A 27,375-nucleotide genomic window follows, 5' to 3' on the forward strand; every position below is an offset into this window, starting at 1 on the left:
CACTATCTCATCATCTACATATTAAGGCACATAATGTACTACAAATTGAATATCAAAATGCTTATTTTTCAATATATTATGCATGCTTTTCAAATGTTAATGTAAATATCCCACTGGTCTTATATGTGAACAAATGCCTGATAAACTCTTAAATAAGAACATAAGAAAACTTCTGTTGCACAAGGTTTACTCCAATATTTTCTCACACTAGTCACTAACTCTGGGGTACTTGTAAAGAAAAGAGAGATGTGTCACTCTTCTGCACCTGTTAACTTGCACCTGAATTTAGAAGCATGCTGTGCCCAACATGGAGGTAGAGTTTAGTTTTCAAGATTATATCTCCTAATAGACCTTTTCCCATTAATTAACCCTATTAAAGCTACGAGTTAATTATTGCTTTGATAGGCTACCAATTTTACAACTTAAACAGCTACCTGCAACCTTTCAGTGCATGTTATCTAAGCAAACATCAAGTACACAACTGGTATGAGTGATAAGTTGTACATTTATTTGCTTCCTTTCATCCAGTGCTTCAAATAATATACATAACACTTCTACCATCACATTTGTCTTATAAGGTAGACTACGCTAAGAAATATTCTCAGGCCCAGTATAGCCCATTGAGATCCCATAATTCGACTTTTCCAATCTCAGTCCATAATTTCAACCACTGCCAGTAAACTGATTCTCTTCCTAAGGCAATGCTTTGCAACAAAGGGGCCCTACTAATCTGTGTGCAGGTTGCATAATCAGGATGGTTTTTTGCCTATTGCAGTAGCTTGTTTTTCTTTCCTTTTTTTTCTCTATAATGTCTTTTCACTATTACAATACTGTGTTAAAAACAGTTATCCTGTCTCGCCATATAAACAATACTTATTTATATATAAGTATTGTTTATATGATAATACCGTATATTATCTTTATGGGACCCTTATTATATAAAAACATGAATGAATCCCATTAGTTTATTTTTAATGTTACACTTATTTAGGATTAGCTACTTGCATTTTTTAGGGAACATACCTCAGACACCTCTATCCTAAAAATGGAGTTTACAGGGGGAAGACATTTCAAAATAATTAGAAAGCACTGATCTCATGAAGATTGTTTCTCTATACAGCAAATAGAGCATACATGAGCAACCAAAATTTGTTTTTAAAGAGTAATGATATATTCTCTTTACCATATTCCTATCTGAATTCTTCTTTTTCTATTTTTTCATAAAGTCAAACTCCTGCCAAAAATATTCCAGATGATTAATGTACTTCTAAAACAAAGGTATTAGAAAAGACTGTAACAAATGAACATGAATTATATTTAATTTCCTTCAAAAGCATTAGGATTAACTTGTCAGGGAACAGATGCCAACAGTATGTGAATTCCACTGCTTAAATCAAACAAATCAAATAAAAACATTAAAAATGTTATTAAGTTATAAGTTATATTTGAGGGGAAAAACAAGCTTTAAGAAAAAAGTTATAGCAGAGATGCCTACAGCTCCCAAATATTGCTTCTGTTGCTCAGGATTGCCATTGGCTTTTAGCTTGTTTTATGACAAGAAATGTTCCAGATGAAAACCTCTTTAATGCTACTTATCAAAATGCATTGTGCTAGTCACCATATTTTCTTCAATGGCCTTTCTCTGAAAGAAAAAAATGACAGATCTCAAGGTAGGATACTTGCTCAATAAAGGATGCAATGAGAAGCAAATCTGTCTATTCAGTTACCAATCCAGAAAATCCTAGCGATTAGGAGGATCTGACCTTTAATCAATAAATCAGCAGCATTCACTTACTGCTTTTTATTTATGACAATCAGAACCATGGACATTAATGTTTCATTAATAATGAAAACAGAATCAGGAAGGAAAAATATATTTGAAGTCTACTAGACAACTCCAAATGGCTATATGCAGAATTTATAGGTGTTAAGTGAAAACCCATATAATGATTATTCTAGGGAAAAAAAGAGTAATAGAAGAAAAGAGGAGAGAAATCTTAAATCATATTATGAAAAAACCAATGTTCAATAATTTTCTGAAGCATTTGCTATGTCTTCTATTTGAACGATGTTTACCACCAGACATTCAACAGTGTGATCAGGACCGAACACTCACCTGGCTTGAACAAGGCAGGTTTAGTTAAATACTATCACAAAAAATGGGATCATCTTAAATTTTGACATTTAACATCAAATACAGAAGTATAAAGACCGATTTCAGAATACTACAAGCTCCAGCTAATACAGCCTAGTTTCAATGTATAACAAAGAAACATATGTATCATGCTATTGCTGGCATACTTGTCTCCATTCCGAAAGTTATTTGTTCTTATTTTCTTTGCTCAGCGCAGACTTCAGAAACACGAGAGTTTTTGAACAAGTTGTCCAAAAATTGCATTCTGGATTTCCTGTATGAGAAACAGTATATCCCTGAATTTTGAAAAATAAGTGATCAACAGCATGCTTAAAATTTATTTATTTACTTATTTCTTGCATTTATATAGCCGCCAATCTCACAATAAAGTGATTCTAGGCAGCTCCAATTTTGCAATTCACAATTCTGTAGAGAAGTATATAGAAATTCATGAAATTCCAGGCTTGTTCTTATTTTTTTCTACAATAACCACTCTTCCATTAATTATAGCAATGTAGCTTTCTTTCATGACTACAATATTCTCATTTCAGCCAAGGGATTCTCAAGATCATCTTCAAAAATCTGGTAAAAACCATGAATTGAGCATAACTCAATTTAACACAATAGATTATGTACTCTTGGAACAAAAGATGGTCCAGGTTTGCTGTACTGTGCATACTTTGTGGTCAAATTCTCCAGACTTTAGGGAATTAATATTGACATACTAAGCAGGCTTCTGGCAGACGTTTCACTCCATTTCCCCGTAAGGCTTCCTTAGAAAGGGCAGGGGTGGGGGATGGTGTTGTCTTGTAGCATTTGTAGTCTGCATCAGATATGATCTTAGAGGAGTTGGTTGGTGAATGGTTATTTCATAGGAGGTGTTGATCAATTGATTCTTGGAGATGCTTTTGTCTCAATTTTGATTGGTCTTTTTCATCTGCTTTGGGATTTGGGGTGAGGCACCTGACCAAGATGATAGATGCTATCCAGCTCAATGGCTCTGTTAACAGCCCATTTGTTTGAGTAACTGTGATGCTTAATGGTTAAAGTTCATTAATCATGTTAAGCCATGATTTGTTTACATATAGCTTGTTGAATATAAAGACACTTAACACTAAACAATATATTATGCTCTGAAAATCATAATTGTAATAGTTGTTAGACTTGTATCCTAAATTCAAGATACCAGTTGACCACAGAGCTCATTATGTGATTCTGCACCAGTTATATTCTTGTAGCCCAACCAATCGCTGAACAATAATATTGTGGAGACCCTAAGGACGCCCACCTTGAGTTCTCAGAAAAAATGTATATGTATATTATAAAGCTAAAGCTGAATTAATCATATTATGGCTTCTAGCATAATGTGAGAACCTAATTTTGAATTTTTAATCTAAATTTTGAATTACAGAGTACTCCTCTCACTAGGCCTTCTAATTAAATGAAATGCTCTAACATTTAGTTTGGACTTCAATATAAAACTGCCCTTAGTCCCAGTTTGATTCTTTTCTATGTATTCCTTGTGCTGAAAATTTGACCTGCTACAAATCTGCTTGGTAGTGTACCTGTAATAGTTCTGCACTATCACCATCACGCGCAGTGAGCAATGCACTCTTTCATATCAAAGATAACAAATACTTCATATTTAACGCATGTACTACATAAATCCCATCTTATGATACAGTATTAGCTTCTCCAAAACCATTTTATTGGTCTGTTTTCAAGTAGATAAAAGTCAAAGTAACCCCATGCACTTTCTAGAAAACATAGAGCTATCTGTGCTGAAAAAAAGCACTAAACACTAAGATGTTTTTCCCTCCCATCCCTCTATTGTTTGTTAAAAGCAGCTTTATTTCTCCATAATAAATATTTAATGTATTATCTTCTGAACACAAATTGATGGCTGCCAATAGTGGCCACAATAATGGAGTTATTTTTATCACAAGCTGTAACTTCAGTTTTCAGAATCTATAAGCCTTAAAAGAAGTAGCTTATCTTCACATGCAATGGATTTACCATATTCTCATGTGGTGAAACTCAAAACAAAGAAAATACTACTATGAGAATATTACCATTTTCCTTAATGAAACTGCTCTTAACTGTCTCTTAGCAAGCCTGTGCCATTTGTATATCTATTCCCAATTCAGATCACTGCCATGTTTCATAATTAATTTTCGGTGGTATTCAAATAAGTTAATCACAATCTAATCAATTGATCAATTGATTTTTAAAGGCATTTCTCTTTTGGTAGATTTCCTTGCTGGTCAACTAATATTTGCTTATTTAAGTAGAGACACCATCTTGGATGAAGTACCTTGTGATTTATTTGTAGATTATTTTTATTTTTAACTCCATATTCAATGTACTACATATCCTATTTTTCTATTCTAATGAACAAAGACAATTACCAGTAACAATATATTGAAACAGTAAAATATAAATTAAAGTACAAACATTAATCTATAATTAAAAGCCTGGAGTCAAAGATGCAACTTCCATGGAGCACATTCCATAATCCAGGAGCAATATAAGAAAAGCCAAGAATATAGTCCTTCATACCAAAAATAAGGTTGTCTAACAATTGGGATATCTTCTAAGTAACCTGTCTGGAGAACCTAAAGCCAGGAAAGTTCACAATGGGAAAGGCAATCTCTAGGCTAGTCAGTTTGTCGTTTAAATTTTAGATTTGACTATAGTACCCTGCTCTAAATAGGACTGCTTGTGTTTAGCATGTGGAAATTTCAATTGGTATAAAACTCAGCAACCAGATTATTCCTAGAAATAAGAAAATCCCATGCAGTACTTTACTTAGGCATAAAGAACAGAACTAGCTGCCAATTATTTTCTGAGCATAATACAAAGTCTTGCTTATTGCAATTAACACCCAGTATGGCTTAGATTAAGACGACTTGAAATAGCATCTCTTTCTCCCATGAGCTGTTCAGAGCATCCAGAAGTGGGAGGTGCTTCAGTCTTTTCTGGAAAGGCTGGGCTTAAAACTCCGGGACGCTCCTCCTCCTCCACGGGACACCTCCCCAGCATCCCCGTTTTAGCTCAGCCTTCGTGGTAAGAGGGTGTGCACTCCCTGACTGGAACGGTTTTCTGATTCAGGTTTGCTCTTGTGTTATTTCAGCTTTTAAAATTCTTCTCCATTTAATTTGGCTTTTTCAGGCTTGTCCCTCTATTAGGTTACCTCGATTAGTTAAAAAAAAACAACAGTTTCTTTGTAAATAGCAGAACCTGCCACTCCGCAGGCAGCTTGAGGCTACCGCCTCAGGCAATTACCTTATCTAACTTTCCGGTCCTCTTCTTTGCGATTGGAGCGGAGCACTCGCAGCCGCGGCTCACTTTGCCTTGCCGTTTCGTCTGACAGCAGCATTTAACTCGCAAGTTAGAGCCTCAGCAGCAGCGGCTCATTAGACGGCTCAGACATTAGCAACAGTGATTCTGCTTCCCGCCCTTTTCAACGGCTGGCACAACTTCGCGCCTAATTATCACAGGCGCCATTCCTCGCTGGTTTCCCTTTCTGGGGACCGAGGCAGTACCTTTCCACTTTGTTCTCCCTGGGTTTAGCTCTTCCTTGTCTGGCTAACGTTGGATAAGCAGGCTAGTCATTAAACAGGCATTTCTTTGCAATTGCCTTTGGATCATTTCTTCGGACTGAAACTGCAAGTGCCATTTAAATTGGGGAGGGGGAAAAAAAAGACCCCACAACCGGTGGGGAAACCCCCCCACCCTTTTTAAAATTCAATCAAATTTTAATAATAGTCCCCTATAAAAAAAAGTAAAATAAATATTACCCCACAAAAAAAAAATTAAAAATACCAAAAAACCCAAAAAAATTCTTTAAGAAAAAAAAAAATAAAACAAAAAAAAAAAAAAATATCACCAAAAAAAAAAAAAAAAAAAAAAAAAAAAAAAAAAAACACCCCCCCAAAAAAAAACCCAAAAAAAAACCAAAAACCAAACCCCCCAACGGCTGTTTCTGGACAACCTCCCATAGGCACATCTCCTCCAATGAGCAATGCCCGGCCAATCCCAGAGGCAACCTTCACCCCTACGGTCGCCGGCCTAAGACAGGAGGAGGGATTACCTGAGACTATCCCCATCAAAATGAGGCAATGGATGGAGATGGTGATTCAAAGGGGCATTGCGGCTAGAGTTCAGCAATCCATCAGGACCAGACACTTCTCGGCCGCTTCGGATGCGGGATCCCTGTCCGCTCGATCCTTTGCGCATATCGGACAACATCAAACTCAGGTATTCCCCAATATTCCTAACATACCAGCCCAGGGTCTTCGGGAGGAGGTGGACTTTGAGGATCAGGATGTTCCCATGGAGGGGGGGTCGATCCATCAGATGGACTTAGGGTTGTCAGAGGCTGACCCACTAGAACGGGGAATGTCGGACGACGAAGGCCTCATTCCGGACCAACCTACTTTTTCTGGCCTTTTTCGCCCGCACCTCTTTAAATCCTTACCGTTCAAGGCAAAGAACACCGCTAAACTAGGCACATCAAACCCTCATCCATTGTCAACAGGGTCTCAGGACGAATCCGAGGATCTAACATTCTCACAACTGGCTAATGAGGCGGAAACTATTCCTGTCCCTTGTATGTTTGCTGAATTAGTACAAAATCAATGGGCATCAGCAGCATCATACCCAGCCCCAACAGGGTACGATAAACAATATTATAATTTGGCACCAGAGTTTTCAAATTTTCTCAAAACGCCGGAGGTGGATGAGCCCATTGTGGCACTGGCCTCTTCTTCAACCTTTCCCAACGAGGCCGAGGAAGCCCTGAGACTGGAAGAAAAGAGAGCAGAGTTGGCACTCCGTAGGGCGCACGTTTCTGACGCCTGGGCCATTAGGGCAGCTACAGCAGCGTCCTTTTTTACACGGTCCTCCCTCCGATGGCTCTTCCACTTGAGGGATATATTGCCGGCATCAAATGTCAGAGCCCACCAGGACATAGCTAAAATTATTGCAGCAGCAGAATTCTCTGCCGACGCCACATTTAATGCAGTCAAATTCTCATCTAGGCCAATAGCATCTCACGTATCAGCACGGAGACTGCTATGGCTCAGGCATTGGCAGGTGGATACCAAGCATAAATGCAAGTTGGCATCAGCCCCAATATCGGGGGATAAATTATTTGGCAGTGTCTTGGAGCCCCTCCTTATAGAGAATAGAAACAAGAAAAAAGTACTTCCCCTCTCTTTCGGAGGTCTGAAAACAGAACGCCCCAGTCGTTTCGAAGGGGTTCCTTTCGATCCTACTATCAAGGCCCATACATTCCCAGATCTCAGAGAACATCAGGCTACAGGCCCAGTTTTAGACAGGATAGGTCTGAATCTTCCGATAGAGGTCAGCGGGGAGGCCAAAACAGAAGAAACCCCAGAGGCACTGGAGGCCGATTTTTTTCATCGCCCCAAGTGAGTCCTTGACAGCAGTTCCCATTGGAGGGCGGCTAAAATTGTTTGCTGATCAATGGGACAGCTCCACCTCTGAGTGGGTCAAGGACACTATTACGTTTAGTTTGGCGCTAGAGTTTCAATCCTCCCCCCCCCCGAACTTTTTCATTAGGAGCCCTAGGTCCACAGACCCCATTAAGAAGGTATTGATGCAGGATGCTATCAATGATCTTCTACATATTCGGGCCATTAGAGAGGTCCCATCTGAACAGCGGGGTCAAGGCTGTTACTCTCTATTGTTTGTGGTCCCAAAGAGTTCGGGGGGCTGGAGGGCAATTCTGGACCTCAAACATCTGAACAGATTATTGGTTTATTGAAAATTCAAGATGACTACTCTCTAGTCCATTCTGCTCAGCATTAGAGAGAACGATGTCCTGACCTCTATAGATCTCACAGAGGCTTATCTACCAGCTCACTACAAATATCTTAGATTTTGCTACTGTGATCGGCACTACGAATATATCGCCCTACCATTCGGTCTGGCTTCGCCCCTAGGACTTTTACCAAGGTCCTCGCGGCTTTGGCTGCCTCACTCAGGATCAAATCTATTCGCTTACAATGTTATCTGGATGATATTTTAATTTTGTCATCTTCCAGACATCAAGCAAAATTGGATATCAAGATTACTCTGAAGACCCTTCAGGGTCATGGCTTTTCCATAAATTGGGATAAAAGCCATTTGATCCCCTCAACTAGGTTAGTTCATTTAGGGGCAGTGATAGATACCGTGGAGGGCAAGGTCTTTCTCTCTCAGGACAGGTTAAACAGTATCCAGTCTTTGGCCAGAGAGATCAGAGTCTTAAAGAGGGTTTCCCTGGCAGTGCTGTCTCAACTGTTAGGGAAACTGATTTCTTGTATTTCCATTGTGCCTTGGGCTCGATTCCATTCTAGAGAGCTGCAATGGTTCCTGCTACCTTTCCAGCGATCCGGAAGAGCCACTTCCAGCGTCCGGATAAAGGTACCGCACAATGTTCTCCGATCACTCCGCTGGTGGTGGAAAAATGATAAACAAGGGTGTCCTTTCAAGGAACCTTACAGGGCAACGATCACAACCGATGCCAGCCTGGTAGGATGGGGAGCTCACTTCCAATCCCACACTGCGCAGGGAATTTGGAATATTTCCGAACAATCACAAAGCATCAACCTGTTGGAGCTGCGAGCAGTTCACCTGGCCTTACGCAGTTTTCTACCCCTTTTCCAATCATGCCACGTTCTGGTCTTGACAGACAATATCACAACCAAGGCCCACGTAAACAGACAGGGGGGTACCCATTCCAAACTTCTGATGCTGGAGACGGCCAAGTTGTTCAAGTGGGCCGAGGCCAATCTGTTTTCGCTCAAGGCAGAACACATAGCAGGGGCCTTAAACACACAAGCAGACTGGCTCAGCAGGGCCACAATAGATCAGGCAGAGTGGCGCATACATCCGTCTGTCTTCCAAGAAGCAGTGCGGAGGTTTGTGCAACCGGTGATCGATCTATTTGCCTCTCCTCTCAACGCCCAATTGCCCCGGTATATTTCAAGGTACCCGACTCAGGGGCGGAGGCTGTCAATGCCCTGCGATGTCAGTGGCCTCCCGGACTTCTATATGTGTTTCCTCCACTCCCGGTAATACCCAGGTTGATCCAGAAGTTATTGGAAGAGCGAGCGAAATTGATATTGGTTGCCCCTTACTGGCCCAGGCGAATGTGGTTCGCAGATTTACAGGACCTGTCGAGAGAACAACCTTGGAAAATTCCACCGTCGAAGGTTTCCCTCTCCCAAGGGCCGATACTTCACCCGAACCCACAATGGCTCAGTCTAGCCGTATGGAGGTTAAGCGGAGCCGTTTAAGGGCCCAACAGATTTCAGAGGATGCTATTGCCACCATTCAAGCATCCAGACAGTCCTCAACAAATCGTATATACGAGGCCAGGATCTTCCGGTTTGTCGAAGCCGCGAGCGGCAGGGATTTGCGAAGCTGCGCGATCCCTGCCGCGCTAGCCGTTTTGGGGCTCCGACCCAGCGGGTGCGGAGCTAGCTGCCCTGCAGGGGCAGCTGAAGGTAGGGGGATCCGGAGAAGGGTTTGGGGGTGTTGCAGACTCCCTCCCTGGCCGGCAGAACTCCCTTTTCCAGGACGGTGCAGCGGCGGTCTGTAATGGCCGCCACAAAGAAGCTGGCAGCCGGGTAAGAATGCGCAGGAGGAAGTGGAGAAAGTGATTGAGAGGAGAAAGTTTTTCTTGGCTCCTAGGACTCTAAGACATATTTAATAAAATTCCTGAAAAGTATGACTTTCTGAATAATACCTGCCAGAAGAGGAAAAAGCGGCTGTTTGAAGGTGCTGAAAGGATAGCTTTCCTCTTTTCCTACGGAATAAATAACTGGATATTAAGAAACCTATTTCTTTTAGGTGAAAATTGGTTTTAAGCGATGAGTGGGAAGAGAGAGGATTAAAAAGAAAATATTTGTATGCTAAGACTTTGTTGGAGCAGATGCCTTAAGGATTTGAAGACAAGAATATATTGCAATAAGATTTTAAACAGATTTGGACTTTCTTTCTCTTGGATTGATATTACCCCAGAAGGAGAAAGTGAGAACTCTGCCTTGGTTTGGACTGACTGATAACTTTGGGACTGTTTTATTTTTTTATTTTCTTTTGAATATTCTGGTTGTTGTAAGAAGAAAGAAGGGGAAAAGAAAAGAAAAGATTTATAATGGCTCTTTCTGTTGAGGAACTAAGAAAAGAATATGAACAAGCAAAAAAAAAATGGTAAAGATGGTGTGGAAGAAGCTTTCCTTTTCTTAGAAATGGCGCTTACTAATTATCAACAAACATTACAACAGATGAAGACAGCAGAGGAACAAGAAAGAAAGGAAGGAGCCATTTTTAATGAATCTCAGAATTTGATCCAGAAAGAAGGAAGAGAGAAAGAAAAGAAAAGAAGAGAAAAGAAGAAAACTAAAGGACTTAAGGATTTAAGATCTAAAAAAACATTTAAGAAAGGGAAAATAAGGTGCAAAACCAATATGATGATAGTAAACAAAAGGGAAAAGGAATACGACAGAGAAGGGAAGCTGGTAAGGCAGAGGCTAGAAGAAGGGGGGTAGAAAGGTTTGTTGGGAGAAGAAAGAAAGGGAAAAGGTGGAGAAAAGCTACAATGTTTTGAAATTAAATGAAAAAAAGAAATTTTTATGGATAATGGATAAAGTATAATTTTTTTTTTTTTTAAAAAAAGATTTTGCAAGGTACATAAGATGAGATGGTAGTATTGTAATGACTTAAGAGTTGATAAGAGATTAAAATGTTAAAATGTTTAAAAATGATTGGCTTTAAAACTTAATAATAGGGGAGGTTTAGAATATTGTTTTAATTAAAGAGTTTAATAAGACTATGGTATTGATGTTATTATAAAATTTTTATTATAGTATCTTTTTTAATATTTGGATTTATTGTCTAATTATGTACTTAATTATGTTGGATGTATTAGTTAGATAGAATGTACCAAGCAAAGTCGGATTGGGTATTAGATATTATTTTAAAGATTAATTTGATTAACTTAGGGGGGAGATAGAAAGGCATCATACTCTGATTAATGATTTCAGGAGAAACTTATTTTTTTTTTTTTTTATAAGGAATGAGACAAAGGGATGATAAAAATGGACAAAAGATATAAACATAATGATTCAAGCTAAGATGATTAATTAAGATAGAAGTAAGAAGTGTGAAATATGTGGGGAAGTTAATATAGAAGGCTTAGAATGGTAAATAAAATAAGTAATGATATGTAAGATGAGCATGAATATAATTGAAGTCCATGAAGAGAGAGACACCTGGGTCCAAGTTACTTTCAAAAAGATTTTTTTAATGTTTTGTGTGTTGTGTGTATATGTCTTTTGGGGGGAGAATTAGTTAAAACTTGTAGAAATATAGAATGAGAATAATGGTAACTAAGTCAGAAAGAAACAGATGAAATAATAATAATGATATTGAATAAGAGTAAAGAGAAGTAAAGAGAAATTGAATAAGAGGTTTTGGTATGTTGTATGGAAATGGTTTAAAATAGAATTATAATTTATCTGACTTGTTAAATTGACAATGAAAAAGGTTTAAACATGTAATGAATAATGATAATTTGTGTGTTTTAAAAATTAATAAAACTTGTTTTAAAAAAACAAAAACAAATCGTATATACGAGGCCACGTGGTCCGCCTTCTGTCGCTGGTGCCAGGGGTCTAAGATCGACCCAACTGCCCCATCAATAGGACAATTATTGGACTTTTTACAGGAGGGGTTGACCAAGGGCCTATCTCCAAATACTTTACGCAGACAGGTGGCAGCTTTAGCCTCGGTGATAGCCTGGGGTGACCTCCATTCCATAGCGCACCATCCACATTTCCGCAGCTTTCTTAAGGGTGCTGCAAACTTACGACCTCTTGTAATTCACCGCTATCCCACTTGGGAGCTCAACAAGGTGTTAACCGCACTTACAACTGGCCCATTCGAGCCTTTAAGAACCACTAGTCTTAAATTCCTGACATATAAGGTGGCCTTCCTAATTGCAATCACATCAGGTAGGAGAATTTCCGAATTGGCAGCATTGTCAATGAGAAAGGACCTGTGCGTGTTTCATGCGGACAGAGTGATTCTCCGATTGGATCCATCGTTCACTCCTAAAGTAAATTCAGCCTTCCACAGAGCGCAGGAGTTGGTCCTTCCAAATTTTTGTCCGAAACCATCTCATAGACTGGAGCATCAATGGCATCGACTTGACGTTCGAAGGGCCTTAAGCATCTATCTAGACCGCACGGCGGCATTTCAAAAATCTGAGGCTTTATTCCTATCTTTCAACCCATCCACTTTAGGGCAAAAGGTGTTGTCGACGACCATCGGTAGATAGTTGAGAGCCACCATAGCTAAAAGTTACGAATGCCAGTCCATCTCAGTTCCTAAGGGCATTACAGCCCACTCAACAAGGAGTGCGGCAACATCAGCAGCATGGGCCACACGGGCTTCCATAGATGAAATTTGCAGAGTGGCAACTTGGTCTTCACCATCTCCCTTTGTCAGAAATTATAAAATTGATGTCTATGCCTCAGCGGATGCTTCATTTGGCAGAAGAGTCCTGCAGAGGGTCCACAGAATTTAGGAGTAGATTTCGATCCAGACGGAGTCCCTCCCTAAGGACAGGCCAAGCTTTGGTATATCCCACTTCTGGATGCTCTGAACAGCTCATGGGAGAAAGGGCATTGGTACTTACCTGATATGCCCGTTCTCTGTGAGCTGTGAAGAGCATCCAGCCCCACCCATTTCTTTCCGTCTGGTGGGGTTCCATTCCAGTCAGAGATCTAGATTAGGTGATGAGTCCCGGACTTTGGCCCTCAGTCTTCGCAAAACTGGGGGACACTGGGGAGGTGTCCCGTGGAGGAGGGGAAGCGTCCTGGAGTTTTAAGCCCAGCCTTTCCAGAAGAGACTGAAGCACCTCCCACTTCTGGATGCTCTTCACAGCTCACAGAGATCGGGCGTATCAGGTAAGTACCAACGCCCTTTCTATACACACTGTGTTGAGAAGATCTGCAAATGTTGCAGCTGACACATCTGGTGGCGACTCTGGATCAAGCTTTCACTCTTGCCATAACCAAATCTCTGAAATGCACTCCCTGCAGAGTCAAAGAATCTTATAGTGTTAACTGTTGGTTTTTACTTGCTTTGCTGTTTTGTTAGTTTAACTGTTATTGTCTTGATTTAAAAGTGTTTCTTTATTGTAAACTTCTAATAATTGGTGGTATATCAACTTAAAGAAATATCAACATCTTAAATAATGCAACTTGCAGCTAAGGGATGTAGATTTGTTTGTTTCTTTATGCTATTTGTCAAGGTACGGTCTGAAACCAAATGGAATACAAGCTTCAGGTAAAATTGGTACCTTGCACTGTTAGTAGCATAGCTGCTGCATCTTTCACTTATTGACGCTTCTAGACAGTAAGGCAATATGTGGTATATGTTGCAATAGTTAATGCATAATATAGCCAGGATATGGATAATTGCCAACAAGTCCAACAAGCCTAGGAAAGCTTGGGGTTAGGGTATTAGCTGGTAAAAATATGTTCCTTACTATGAACCCGACCTGAGAATCTGTGACAACGGAGGATGAAGAACCTCCAGATTATGGAACTGCTCTTTCTGAAGCCATGTACTCACAAACCCCACCCACAAACAGGCAAAACCTTAATTTACCAACAATATCTTCATCTTGTCCAAATGTAATACTACTTTGTTCTTCCCATCTGGCTCATTACTAAACTTAGACAAAATACTAGTAGAGTAGAATCTCTAGTCATGAACACTTCTGATCACCACCAAATCGGGTTCCAACCAAAAAAATTCACAAAATTTTTGAATCTGGTCACGAACACATACTCGGGTGGTGATCAAGCACAACCCCTGACCCAGAAATTCATGAAGACGAAACATTAGAAGATGAAGAAATTGCCAAAGTTATGGATTGGATTATGGTCGTTGTATACTGGAATAGACCATAGTTGAGTTGAATTTCACCAACTTTCAGAATTTTGCAAAACTCTGAAATTCCTAGCAATTTCACATTGATACTGTATACTGAAAGCCACCAGAATGAACTAGCAGGACTGTCCTCCCGTTCACCCATACAATAAAACAAGTGACAGTAACATACTCGAACTGCCATTTTCAGTTGGCAATCAGACAATCAATATCATTCAATTGGGTCTGAAGTTGCAAGGTCACTGCCTTCTCATTGATCTTTCCAGTAAATGGAATATTTGAAGCTGATCTACAATCTCATAAATCTTTTGGGTAAATGTAATCCATCTGCAAGGAGAATAGAATGTCTCCTTCCTCAAAGGGCCAGTCTCATCTTGGCCAAGTTAAGCATTTAGGCAGAGCAAGTATTGAGTAGGAAGGCAGTCCAAATTTCTTTATACACCTTGCTGACTTCCTTGACATTTACAAGCACTAAAGAATCCAAATAACAGCATTAGTGGTTGCCAAGTTATATTCCTGTGACTTCCCCCAACATTAGACTCCAAGACCAATTTATTCAGAAATTAATGTATTAATTTATTGTCCATGATGAATCATAAATTATTTCAGTCCTTCACTCTAAAATCTTAGTAAAGTGATTCATAATATGAAAAAGCAATGCCACATTGTTCTGTGCAGAAGTAATGAAGGCAGTGAAGTAATACCGTATTTTGTTCATTGCTTTCTCTATTTAAAGAGACTGTGTGCTCAATCTGCTGCATCCTGAGACAATTCACATATACTATAGCTGATGTTCTATCTTCTTCACTGAGGTTAGCTCTCTAGTAAATGGGACTGGCAGAACTCTGTAAGAGGGCAGTAAATGCTTAGGGACAATAATGTCAATCAAGACTTCACAATATTGTAGAGGATGAAATGAAAACCCTCCAAATGCAGGAAATCATCCATTTAAACAACTGTTTAAATGCTAGAGCATTTTAAAAGAAATGCTCTATTAACAAATAGCTAGGAGTAAGAAACAGGTGCCCTCAAAATTTAATATTTACAAAACTAAAATTTAAGCAAAACTAACAATAGTTTAATCCATCATGGTTCTTTTAATGCTGAATTAGCAAGGGATATAACACATTGGGTATCTACCAGACAGAATGTGCATCTGTCTAGATAAATCTAGAGCAAAGAACTATTGACTTCCTAACAGGGAAAAAAAACTTCAAAAGTACTTGGCAAAATAAATTAAAACATTTTAATTTCCCTTGTGAGAAAGGTGAAAGGATTCATCTATCCTAGAAATGGCTTCTACATATAAGATTATCCTACCTATTTGTGTGCATTTTCAGGTAACCTCTCCCCTTTAATGCATGACCATCCATGTGTATTCAATATTTATGAAGACCAGCATGAGTAAATGCACCTATAGCATGAAAAAGTCAGCTCATCCTTAAACCTTGCTTAAATTCACTCTTATAACTTTCATTTTATACTTTAGAGCTCCTTCAGAAGCAAATATATATATATGTATAAATTATATAAATTGTAATATATAAAAATAGAGAGATAAAATCTCATATATAACATTTATTTTGGAAGAAATTCTATAATATAAGCTTCAAAAAATTATATAATGGTTCACAAACCTGGTGACCAGGCCACATACATGTATTTAATAAAGACAGTCCTCAGCAATATTCAATTTACCTTCCCAGATTGCCCGAAGAGAGTTGGCTCACTTCTGTGGAAGTCTCTGAACAACAACAATATCACAAGATATAAACAGAATACATGTCACAGCAAACATATCAAATTCCTCACATATTTGTTATTTGGGATTAATAATCATTGCCCAAGGAAATCAGCTTTTTTTCAGCAGTTAGATGTGCTGCCAACAGAACAGCTAACTTCATATATCACAGTAGGCTATAATATGGGCTCCCACAACTAGATTTAATCTCTGTATGTTGTGATCAAAATTTCCAGAATTCCAAAAGAACATTCCTAAATTGAGAAAGGCTGTTATAGAAATTGGTGTTTAGCCACTACAATGGTCTGGTAACTTGATGCTTTAATTCATGTTGGATTATCATTACATTCAACCAGCACAGTCAAACACCATGCTGGAAGCGCCAGATGATAAACACTGTATTCTAATAACTCTAAAGAACACCTGGTTTGGGATTCCTGATCCTGCAACTTTACAATTAAGTATTCTAAAAGAAAATGAGAATATTTAACAGGAGACATGAACAACAGCTTTCCTGGTATAAGTAATATTCTTGCCAGCTCTCTACCAGTTAGCACTGTAAATGAATACCTGTTTAGTTGAGAGAAACAAAGTTTCAGAAAAAAAAAAAAAGAAATGTGCAACTAACCATTGTACACCTACAGAAAAGCTTTTATTTGTAGTTTATACAATATATCTAATTTTGGGTTTTGTATTAATCTCTAGGAAGGCAACACGCGTCTATGGTTTTTCTGTGGTCTCACTAATTATTACCTTTGCTCAAAGTCTGAAGAGCCAAAAAGTGAAGATATGTAATACAAGAAAAGCCATATTAACTATAGCACAACACTTCTGAATGAGGTTCCCCCATTTAGCATAAATGCCATCAGGACTTAGCATACTACCCTATGTACCAGGAGAATAGAAAGTATAAGGTGGATTTTGTTTCATTTTTTTTTGTTTACACACAAACTCTGAAGAGTTTCTTATAAGGGGATGGTGGGGGGGGGGGGACATCAAATATATGAAATGTTGTTCTGCACAACAAGAGTAACTTCTACTCCCACCCTGTCTTTCCAAATCTGGTCTGTCAAAACCCATTACCAGCCACCTGGAAAATTTGACAAAGACACTCTCAACCTAAAAAAGACTTAGAGCAAAGGTCTCATGATAAACAATCTGTCTTTTTATTTTTATTATTACCAGTTGTTGCTAGCCAGAAATAGGTCATTCACATACAGACTTGTATTCATTTGTGCTCTGGTCCACAAAACTCTCTTGTGTGGTTTGGCCTTGGCCTAACTTGCCCACCAAAGTTTTTTCTGAATTTGGAAAGCATACATTTCACCATTTTGGAAACTAATTTTCATAAGTAACAATATCAGCTGTAGCATATGAAAGTTTATTAGTGCATTGCCTATCTTGGCGGTATATATTCACTGCATATCACAACAGTATCTAGTACTGATTTTCAAGAAATCATAGGCCTCTTTTTGAGTTTTTGAAGCAACAGATAAATAGTGTTTCAGAATTGAACAACACAAGTATTATTGCTAATCAATAATTTCTAGCCACATCCATTAATGCCTACAAATAAACATTGTGATTTTGTTAATGCTGTACTGTTAACTTTCTTAGGTAGGTTAAAATTATTTTTAAAAATGGTCTTAGTTACATCCACTCCTTCAGCCCCCTTCTCATGCAATGAATCCACTGCACTAAGGAGTTACAGGTAGTCCTCGACTTACAACAGTTCGTTTAAGGATTGTTTGAAGTTACAAAAGCACTGAAAAAAGGTGACTTATGATCATTTTTCAAACTTAGGACTATTGTAGCAGCCCCATAATCACGTGATCAACATTCAGATGCTTGGCAACTGACTTGCATTTATGACTGTTGCAATGTCCCGGGGTCATGTGATCACATTTTGTGACCTTCTGACAAGCAAAGTGAACAGGGAAGAAAGATTCACTTAACAACCGTGTTACTAATTTAACAATTGCAGTGATTCACTTAACAACTGTGGAAGAGGTTGTAAAATGGAGCAAAATTCACTTAAATTTCTCATTTAGCAACAAAAATCTGGGGCGCGATTGTGGTAGTAAGCCAAGGACTACCAGTACAAGTTTTCTCTGCCCAGCTATTTGTTTAAGTAGGAAAAAAATCATGCGATTTTTATTAAAAAATAAACACTCTTTGTCCAAAAAGCTCCCTCCATACCATATTTTTACCCATGTCCTCCCCCCCTTTTAGTTAGGAGGAGATGAGGTCTTTGACCGGTGACAACCAGACTCCAAAATGACACTGGCAAAACACCTCAGAGGCAGGGAAGGATTGAAAGCGAAGTTGTTGATACTGAATTATTTCCATCCAAGCTGGAACTTTTTCTTTATTCCTATGACAAATGAAGTCCCTTTCCACTTAAAAATCCGTGTAAGTTTGTTAGGCGCCAATTAAACCCGAAAGTGTGCAAAAGTAGCTGAAAAGTTAGTAAAAAGTTCCAACCCTTGTGCCACCTACACACACACACCACACACACACACACACACACCACTCCGCTTTCCCCGGCAACTTTCCCTCCTCTTCCACGCCGCTTCCCTCCCGGCAACTGTTTTCCCGCAGCCGGGTACCTGCCCTCTCTCGAAGGCGTCGCGCTCGGCAACATCCACCAGGGCCCCTCCGGCAGCAGGCCGCGCGGCCGCGCCACCCCCGCCGCTCAAGGCTGTTGCCGAAGCCGGCGCCGAGAGCCGACGGCGGCCCCGCAAACTCTTGCCGAGAGGGTTGGAGCCGTGCCTGATGGAACTACTGGAGCGCTCCATGTCGGCGTGTAAGAAGGCCCGCTTTGCGCTCTGACAGGACTGCCTAATGCCGCTCCTCCGGTTGGCTTTCAAAGGCTGCCATTCATTTGGCCACGCCGCTAATTGGGCTTCAGGTCCAAAGAGGCGAACTTTCTGGACACGCCTTCTTTTCTCCCCCCACAGGTTTTCCCGCTCCCGTATTCCCCCCCCGCCCTCCTTTCCCGCTATGCCTCCTCTCCAAGGAGGAATGCTGTCGCGAGAAAGGCAGTGGTAGAGGAGCGTCTGCTCGGATGGGATTGGCTATTCCTGCAGAATCTGCCTGGTTTTTGCACGTGCGCCAACTTCGCCCATTGAGGGAGCGCTTTAAATGTTGCGCGGTGGGTGTGTTGCTTCCACTTATCTTTAACCGTGGCTCTTTGAGGTCTAGCAGCTGCTGCGTTTGCCTACCTAAACTTATCTAGTGTTTGTGTAGCCTCATTCCATATTGGGTTAATTTATGAAATATGCGGTGGGCAGACAAATTATGATTCAGTGTATTCAATACTTTTATTCAAAACTGGATTCAGAACTCCGATTAAATATGTTGAGAATACAGCTAGTGTTTGTTGTTCTTCAGCTTCTTGGATGAGAAACGAAATGTTTTCAAAGAAAAGTGTCTTTCAGAACAGCAACTTTGGGACAACTATGAGCTGGATGGTTGAGAATAGCCATATTCAAAAAAGTTGGAGTTCTCACATAAGCATAGATGTCTTTTTAAAGAATTGGAGATAGCAGCTATACTATCAAACATCTGTGACTGAGTAACTTTACTAACGAATTGCTTTCCTCTTTTAATTCCATATTTAAAATGATCTCCCAAGTTAAAGGATGTAATGCAAGGTAGTTTCAAAAATGCCGAAGTTAACAGATAATCAGTTGGAAGGGACCTTGTAGGTCATCTAGCCCAACCCACCCCCCAAGCGGGAGACCCTACACCATTTCTGACAGATGGCAGTCCAATCTCTTCTTGAAGGTCTCAAATGATAGCACTCCCACAACTTCTGACAGCAAGCTGTTCCATTGGTTGATTGTTCTCACTGTCAGAAAGTTTCTCCTTATTTCCAGGTTAAATCTCTCCTTGTTCAGTTTCCACCCATTGTCTCTCCTACAGGAGCTTTAGAAAATAGATTGACCCCTTCCTCTCTGGGGCAGCCCCTCAAATATTGGAAGACTGCTATCATGTCTCCCCTGGTCCTTCTCTTCACTAGACTAGCCAAGCCCAATTCCTGCAACCGTTCTAAGAGACAAGAGAACTGTGGTATCATTGTCTTATGGTTTTGGAGACCTGTAAGTCAGAGATGGAGATGGGGATCAGATTATTTTGGGTGAGTTATCCATATACTGCTAAAACTTTTGTAGAAAGTTAGCACTCATCCCTCTTCTAGAAAAATGAAACATTCTAGGACAGAGGTCTCCAAACTAGGCAACTTTAAGACTTGTGGACTTCATCTCCCAGGAGTTGAAGTCCACAAGTCTTAAAGTTGCTAAGTTTGGGGAACCCCTGTTGTAGGAAATATTAAAAAGGCAGAGTATTGTATTTCCCTGGATGAGAAAAGGAGAAACATGTCTTTAAAGACAAAGCCCCCCCTCCCCTTCAGCACCAGGATGATAGGATCAGGGCATGATAGGATTAGCCCTCTACCCATCCCACCACATGGCATCTGGGAAGATTGCATCACCCACCAAGATTCAACCAAGCTGCATGGCCCCATGGGAATCTGACAACTAATCAGGATACATTATCTTGCCACAGGAACAGGGAGCAAGTTCAAAGCCCAGAGAGGACATAAAAACAAGGGACTCTCGGCATGTCTTCCCTTTTCACCCAGGAGCTCCGAGGCATGTGATCCTGTCCACCATTAAAACCATATTTCCAAGCAGTTGCCATGTTTCCAGTGTCTTTCTTCCCACTTGGAACTGAACCCAGATGGACATTTCTTTCAACACTTTCCTGTCTGTTTTAGTTTAATTTAGTTTATTGTCATTGTACCTCGTACAACAAAATCAAACACCATCTTCAGTGCACATCATGACCATGACCATGAAAATAAACACAAACACATATCCTTTACACTCCACACATTGAACCGAAAACCCCCAATACCTCACCAACACTGCACTATACAGTAGAATTCAAAAGAGCTACTGCCTTGGGATAGAAGCTGTTTTTCAGCCTATTTGTCCTTGTTTTTAGTATCCTGTACCATCTGCCATATGGTAATAGTTCAAAAAAAAGGGTTCCCAGGATTAGATGGATCTTTGAGAATGTTTTGAACTTTCTTAAGGCAGTAGGAGCCATAAAGCTCTTCCAAAGAAGGAAGAGGGCAACAAATGTAACCTTCAGTCAGGCAAAACCCATGGATTGAAATTTCAAGGATCTTCAGATTACTGTTATCCACAAACTTGTAGCTGTTGCAGTATTACTTGATTGTGATTTCCAACACTCCCTTACCCCCTGCCCCCATTGACGAGCAAAGGCAAGGAGGAAGTCCAAAGGAAGTTAAAAGTCGCTCCTGCTCCCATTGTATTTTTACTTGCTTGTGGTCATTCTGTTTATCAGTTTAGGTAAAGAAATATATCTGAAACAATGACCCAACAAACCATGGTTGTCTAATTTATTACTATTTTCTCTGAATTTTGGTCTGGGAGTGATGGTATCTGGAGTTTATCTACATCTGAAACATTGCAGCCCTTATTCACACAAAGTCTTATTTGCACAACATGCTTACTGTAAATATAGTTAATCTGACCATGGAATACTAATTTATACAGCACATATAGTACAATAGAATCAGACTAACGATGCAGACTGGATCTATAACATGTAAACTAAATTGTTTGTACTTCAATATGTCAGGAAAGGACCTTTGTTGTGAGCTGTTTCTTAAAGATTAGGTGTTGGCCCTGATTCAAGCTGTCAGCTAGAAAAGGAGATCTATAAAAATTACTATCCCCGAGGCATATTTTGCAAGCCAGTTGCATAATAAATAGGTGGAGGTGGCTGTATCTCAATCTTCACCATTACAAAACTCTTTTCTTTCTTATGGGGTTAGAATATAATGGATGTATGCTTTGAATATGATAGCCTATCATTACACTCTGAGTCTTCAGAATTAGATCTCAGTTGGGGACAGTTTTCACTTTTGAGAAAAGGGAAATATGAAGATATCCACAACATAGAAGCAATGTTACCTATTACTATTATATATAATTATATTATACGGAAAAGTCTGATCTTTTTCTCCAGAGTAGATGGGAAAGGAGGAAGAGGAGGACAACAATGAGCCCCAATAAGATAAAAATGGATTCGCTGTGATGCTTAAGAAGCAAGAGAAGAAAAAAGTAAAAGCCCAGGCTTTTTTTTGCAGATCATGCAAATCAGATTGCAGTATCTTTTTAAAAGTTCCCAACGATGCTATTGCTAAACAACTAATTTAATTATGCTCTGCACAGGGGGTGAGAGACTGAAAAGGTCCCCTCTTAGGAAAATCATCTTGATTTGATTTCCTGAAGTAATTAATGGCGCTGCTGTGAAGATTCTTAATCATCCAGGTCATGGTTGTCCCAAAGGTGCTTTTCAAAAGGCAACTGCACTTTCTTGGTTTTGTTTTTCCTTGAAAATGTTTCACTTCTCCTCTAAAAAGTTTCTTAAGAACTGTTCTGAAGAAGCTTCTTGGATGAGAATGAAATATTTTCAGGGGGAAAACCCCCCAAGAAAGACCAATTTCCTCTTGAAAAGCATTTTTGGGATAATAGTGCTGCTGCAGTTTTCCCACTGCAACTGGAGGCAGCAGACTTGGAGATCCAGTTTCATCTATGTAGTTAGAAAGTAGGAAACTGGGAGTTCAAGTTCTGCTTTAGCCATGAAAACTAGCAGGGTGACATTGGGCCATAGTGGTCTCTCAGCGCAAGTTACCTCACAAGGCTGTTGTGGAGAAAATAGGAGGAATGTGTGTTGAATATGTTTGCTGCCTTGAGTTATTTGTAAAATAAAATAAGGGCAGGATATAAATAAATAAGCAAGCAAGATAGGTTTTCTTCTCCAGCACATTTCTGTTTCCTTCTGGAATTTGCATCTGAAGCAACTACTTCACTGTGTTTTATGGTAGGGCTAGCCCCAGGTATGAAAGATAGCATCTTCAACCAATAAATTTTTCCACTGCCACATAATATCTAATTTTAGTCTCCCAATCTGGTATTGACAGCAAGGTTTCTCTTTTCCAATATTGTGCCAGACCGATTGGTGCTGCTGTTAGCATATATCTTAATCCTCGACTTACAATAGTTCATTTAGTGACCATTCAAAGTTACAATGGCACTGAAAAAAAAAGTCTTACAAACATTTTCCACACTTATGACTTTCTAGCATCTCCATGATCATACGATCAAAATTCAGATGCTTGGCAACTGGTTCATATTTATGACCATTGCTGTGTCTCAAGATCATGTTTTGTGACCTGATAAGCAAAGTCAATGTGGAAGCCATATTTGCTCAACAACTGGGTTACTAACTTATCAACTGCAATGATTCGCTTAGCAACTTGCAAGAAAGGTTGTAAAATGGGGCAAAATTCACTTAACAATTGTCTCAACACAAATTTTGGTCATGTGTGGTAATAAGTCAAGGACTACCTGTTGCTTTTCATTTATATTCTCTAGGACTAATAAATATATTTTTGACTTTAGTTTAGATTTTATTGGGCTATTTGATATATTTCTGTGCGGTACTCTTTGGAATCTTTTTGCGTAATCAACATTCGGAACAGGCAGCTACTTTTAAAAAGGAGAAAACATCGCTATGTCAGTCTTCTTTGATGTGTGGAGGTTTAATAACATGTACTGTGATTTTGTATGTGGCATTAGGATGAGTGGAAACAAGCTGGCCGTGTGAGGTGACCTTGGAGGAAAAAGGGGCAGATAACTGAAACCAGACTGTTGTCTTTTCTTTGGTGTGAAGGGAGGCAGTATATATGCTGTTGTTATGACACAGGGTATCGGTATCTATAATTAGGACAATAATAGAGTCCTGTTGATTGAGAGAAGCATTTCTCAACCTCAGCAAGTTTAAGACTGGAGCTGAAGTGCACACATCTGAACATCTTAAAACATGCTGAAACTGAGGAGAACTGGTTTAGGGGAATATAGAGGTGCTGTAGTAAAAAGATTCCATAGGTTGTGGGGAAGAGAGTTTTTTTTTTGGTGCCTTCAAGTCAGCGATGACTCCTGATACCGCCTGGCCAAATCTTTGGCAAGAAGCCATGGATGGAAACTAATCAAGGAGAGAAGCAACCTAGAACTAAGGAGAAATTTCCTGACAGTTAGAACAATTAATCAGTGGAACAACTTGCCTCCAGAGGTTGTGAATGCTCCAACACAGGACATTTTTAAAAAGAGACTGGACAACCATTTGTCTGAAATGGTATAGGTAACAGCACATTTTCTAAATTTTCCATTGTTTCAGAAGTGGTTTGCCGTTGCCTGCTTTCTAGGGCTGAGAGGGAGCATCTGGTCCAAAGATACCCAGTTTGTGCCTAAGGTAGGACTAAAACTCTCGATCTCCCATTTTCTACCCTGGTGCCTTCATCATTGCACCAAACTGGCTCTCGTTCCATAGTATCAACAGATGCTATGTTCTAGCATAGCACAAAAGTAGATGCTGAATAATTCAAATCATAGAAAGTGTTAAGTCTGAGGTGGATCGGGTCGAAGGAGACACGAGACCATTCTAGTGAATTCAGCTCTTTATTTAGAATAGGAATAGTCTCGAGAATACAAGCGCGGCAGCCCTTCATATAGGGCTGGCTCGCATGCTCGGCGGTTAATGGTGCGCTTTGATCTCCTGCGATCGGCACAGCCAATCGCGGTAGATTTCTTAGCGCTCCAATCACGGCCGGAGTTTCGACCAATCAGGTTGCTGTCCATCTGGACTAATCAGTTGCGAGGGTTTGGAGTATGCTAACACAGCACACCCCTCCCTCTTGGTTTCGTCTGTGGGAAGCGTCGTGGACGTAGTTGCGCAGGTAGGTGGGGCTTCGTACCTGTCTAGTTGACCTGCGCAGATCAGTTCTCGCTTGGTTGTCGACCGGCTCGGAGGCCTTCTCTGTCGCTCTGGTTCCCAGGGATGGAACCGCCTGGAAGGTCGGGCTGGGCCTTTCTTGGTAGCTCCCTCCCGGTCTACCCGGGCTGGTTGAGCTGCCGTCTCTGCTGTTTCCGCTGGGTCTTTCCGGGCTGGTTGTACTGGCCTGGCTGCTTCTTCCCGGTGATGATTCTGGGGTTGCCTGTTCGGTTGGTCCCGTTTACTGGTGAGTAGGACCGGTTTATTTGTGGGTTATTTGTTCCGGGTGGTGGTTGTTCGCTTGCGCTAGGGTTCCCTCTTTCTTTAACGCTTTCCGTTTCCCCCCACTTCTAGTTTCTTGTTCGGTGTATGGTTGTTAGCTATCCTGGACCTTAGTTGGTTAATGTGCCGTTTCCAGTGTTTCCCGTCGCTTGTTTCTAGCCGGTATGATACGGGCCGGTTATTTGGGTGATCGTTGCTGGTATCCAGAGTGGTTCCCCCGACAGGTTTTTGCGTATACGGCATTACCTATGTTGAATTTTCTGTGCTTGCTGGAGGAACCGGGGGTTTGTCAGGGGTGTATGTGGGGTGCATTCTATCTAGTGTTGATCGTAGTTTTCTGCCCATCATTAATTCTGCCGGGCTTCTATTTGTGGTTGCGCTCGGTGTGATATGTTGGATGAGGAGCATTTTATTAATTTTATCTTGTATGTTGGTTGTTTCTATTTTCTGTATGGCTTTTTTTGTGTATTGGACCATGCTCCGCCGTCCGTCCTCGCCACCGGGTTTGCCAGCGCGGTTAATGCATGGCGTATGCCCTGGCCTGCCAGAAATTGTTCAAACGCTAGTGCGGTGAACTGGGGCCCGTTGTCAGACACTATTGTATCTGGCAGGCCGTGTGTGGCAAAGAGTTTTCCCAGTTTCCTTATTACCGCCTCCGTTGTGGTTGATTTCATGGTGCTTACCTCCAGCCAGTTGGAGTAAGCATCTACTGTGATGAGGTACATGTGCCCCTTGGTTGGCCCCGCGAAGTCTATGTGAATCCGAGACCACGGTCCTCTTGGTGTTTCCCATTCATGTATTGGTGCGGCGGGAGGACTGGGTCTGGATTCTTGGCATTGTCTGCATTTGGCTACCCAGGTTTCGATTTGTTTGTCCATGCCTGGCCACCACGCATAGCTTTTGGCCAGGCTTTTCATCTTAACCATCCCTGGGTGCCCCTCATGCAGCATCCCCAATACCCTTTCTTGTAATGTTTCTGGGATTACCACTCTGTCCCCCAAAGTATACAGCCCTTCTCGGTAAAAAGTTCAGTTTGTCTGTTTCTGAAGGGTCTGAATAGTTCGTCCCTGTCCCCTTCCGGCCATCCTTTTCCAACCCAGCTTAGGACTCGCGCCAGCCGCTTGTCTTTATTTGTTTCTCTGGCAATGTCTGGCGCGGTCACTAGTGGGTTGGGTATTGTCTCTATTTGAAATACCTCTGTCGTGGGTGCCGGGTCGTCTTCTAGGTCGGGCAAGGGTGAACGGCTCAGGAGTCTGGCGTGGGTGATGTCCTTCCCGGTCAGTGAATCAGCTGGTAGTTGTATGCTGACAGGAACTCAGACCACCTTGTCATTCTTGGTGATAGAATGTTCGGTGTGGCCTTATTTCCTGCCAGGATCCCTAGCAGCGGCTTGTGGTCTGTGATGATTGTAAAAGTCCTACCGTAAAGGTATTCGTGGAATTTCTTGACACCGGCGACGCACTGCTAGGGCCTCCTTGTCGAGCTGGCTGTAGTTCCACTCCGGTTTTGAAAGTGTCCTTGATGAGAAGGCGATGGGTGCTTCCTCCCGCCTGGTAGCTGGTGGCTGAGGATAGCGCCGATCCCAAAAGGTGATGCGTCGCACATCACCGTCAATGGCAGAGTCTCGCTGTACTGGATTAGTACCGCGTCAGATGTTAGCAGTTTCTTTGTGTTGTTGAAAGCGCTCTCCTCCCGTGCTCCCAGTGGTCCAGGTGGCTGTTTTATCTAACAGCCTATGCAACGGTTCCGCCACGGTCGCTTTTGAGGTAGGAAGACATTGTAAAAGTTTAACAGTCCCAAGAAAGCCTGCAGTTCCGCTTTTGTTTTGGGTCGTGGCGCTTCCCTTATGGCTCTCAATTTCTTCTCCATGGGGTGGATCCCTTGTTTGTCTAGGAGGTACCCTAGGAATTCGATCCTCTCAGCCCTTAGCTGGCACTTCCTTTCTTGACTTTGAGCCCCGAGTCTCTGAATTTCTTCAGTACCTCCCTCAACCGGGCTTCTAGGTGCTTTTCGCTTCTCGCGCCACTAAAACGTCGCCAAAATAGGGCACCACCCCCTCTATGCCCTGAAGGAGTCTTTCCATGAGGCTTTGAAGACCCCGGTGCCACGCTGACTCCAAACTGGAGCCGGTTGCAACGGAAAGCCCCCGCAAGCGTAATACGATGGTTTGGGCTTCGGCGGTTGCGGCGTCGACCGGTAGTTGCTGGTAGGCTTGTGCCAGGTCGAGTTTGGCAAAGATCCGGCCTCCTCAGTGAGTGCAGAAGATGCTGCACTACTGGGACGGGTATGCGCTTTGCTGAGCACGTGGTTTAGGGTGGCCTTATAGTCCCCACAAATTCTCACGGACCCATCTGGCTTGATGGGGGTGACTATG

General features: G+C 41.1%; 1 protein-coding gene across 2 annotated transcripts in view; it reads right to left on the reverse strand.

Moving 5' to 3' along the window:
• Positions 1–18,784, reverse strand: part of HIP1 (huntingtin interacting protein 1) — a 74,301-nt gene extending 55,517 nt beyond the window's left edge. For both annotated transcript variants that reach the window (XM_026671646.2, XM_087959040.1), the window contains exon 1: positions 18,458–18,784. In XM_026671646.2, the coding sequence (XP_026527431.1) occupies positions 18,458–18,646 (189 nt within the window). In that variant the 5' untranslated portion in view covers positions 18,647–18,784. The remainder of the gene's footprint in view (positions 1–18,457) is intronic.
• Positions 18,785–27,375: the final 8,591 nt, after the last annotated feature.

Source organism: Notechis scutatus, chromosome 1 (assembly GCF_049901735.1).
Source record: "Notechis scutatus isolate UNSWTSFEM ecotype Mainland chromosome 1, rNotScu1.2, whole genome shotgun sequence".
Lineage (NCBI taxonomy): Eukaryota > Metazoa > Chordata > Lepidosauria > Squamata > Elapidae > Notechis > Notechis scutatus.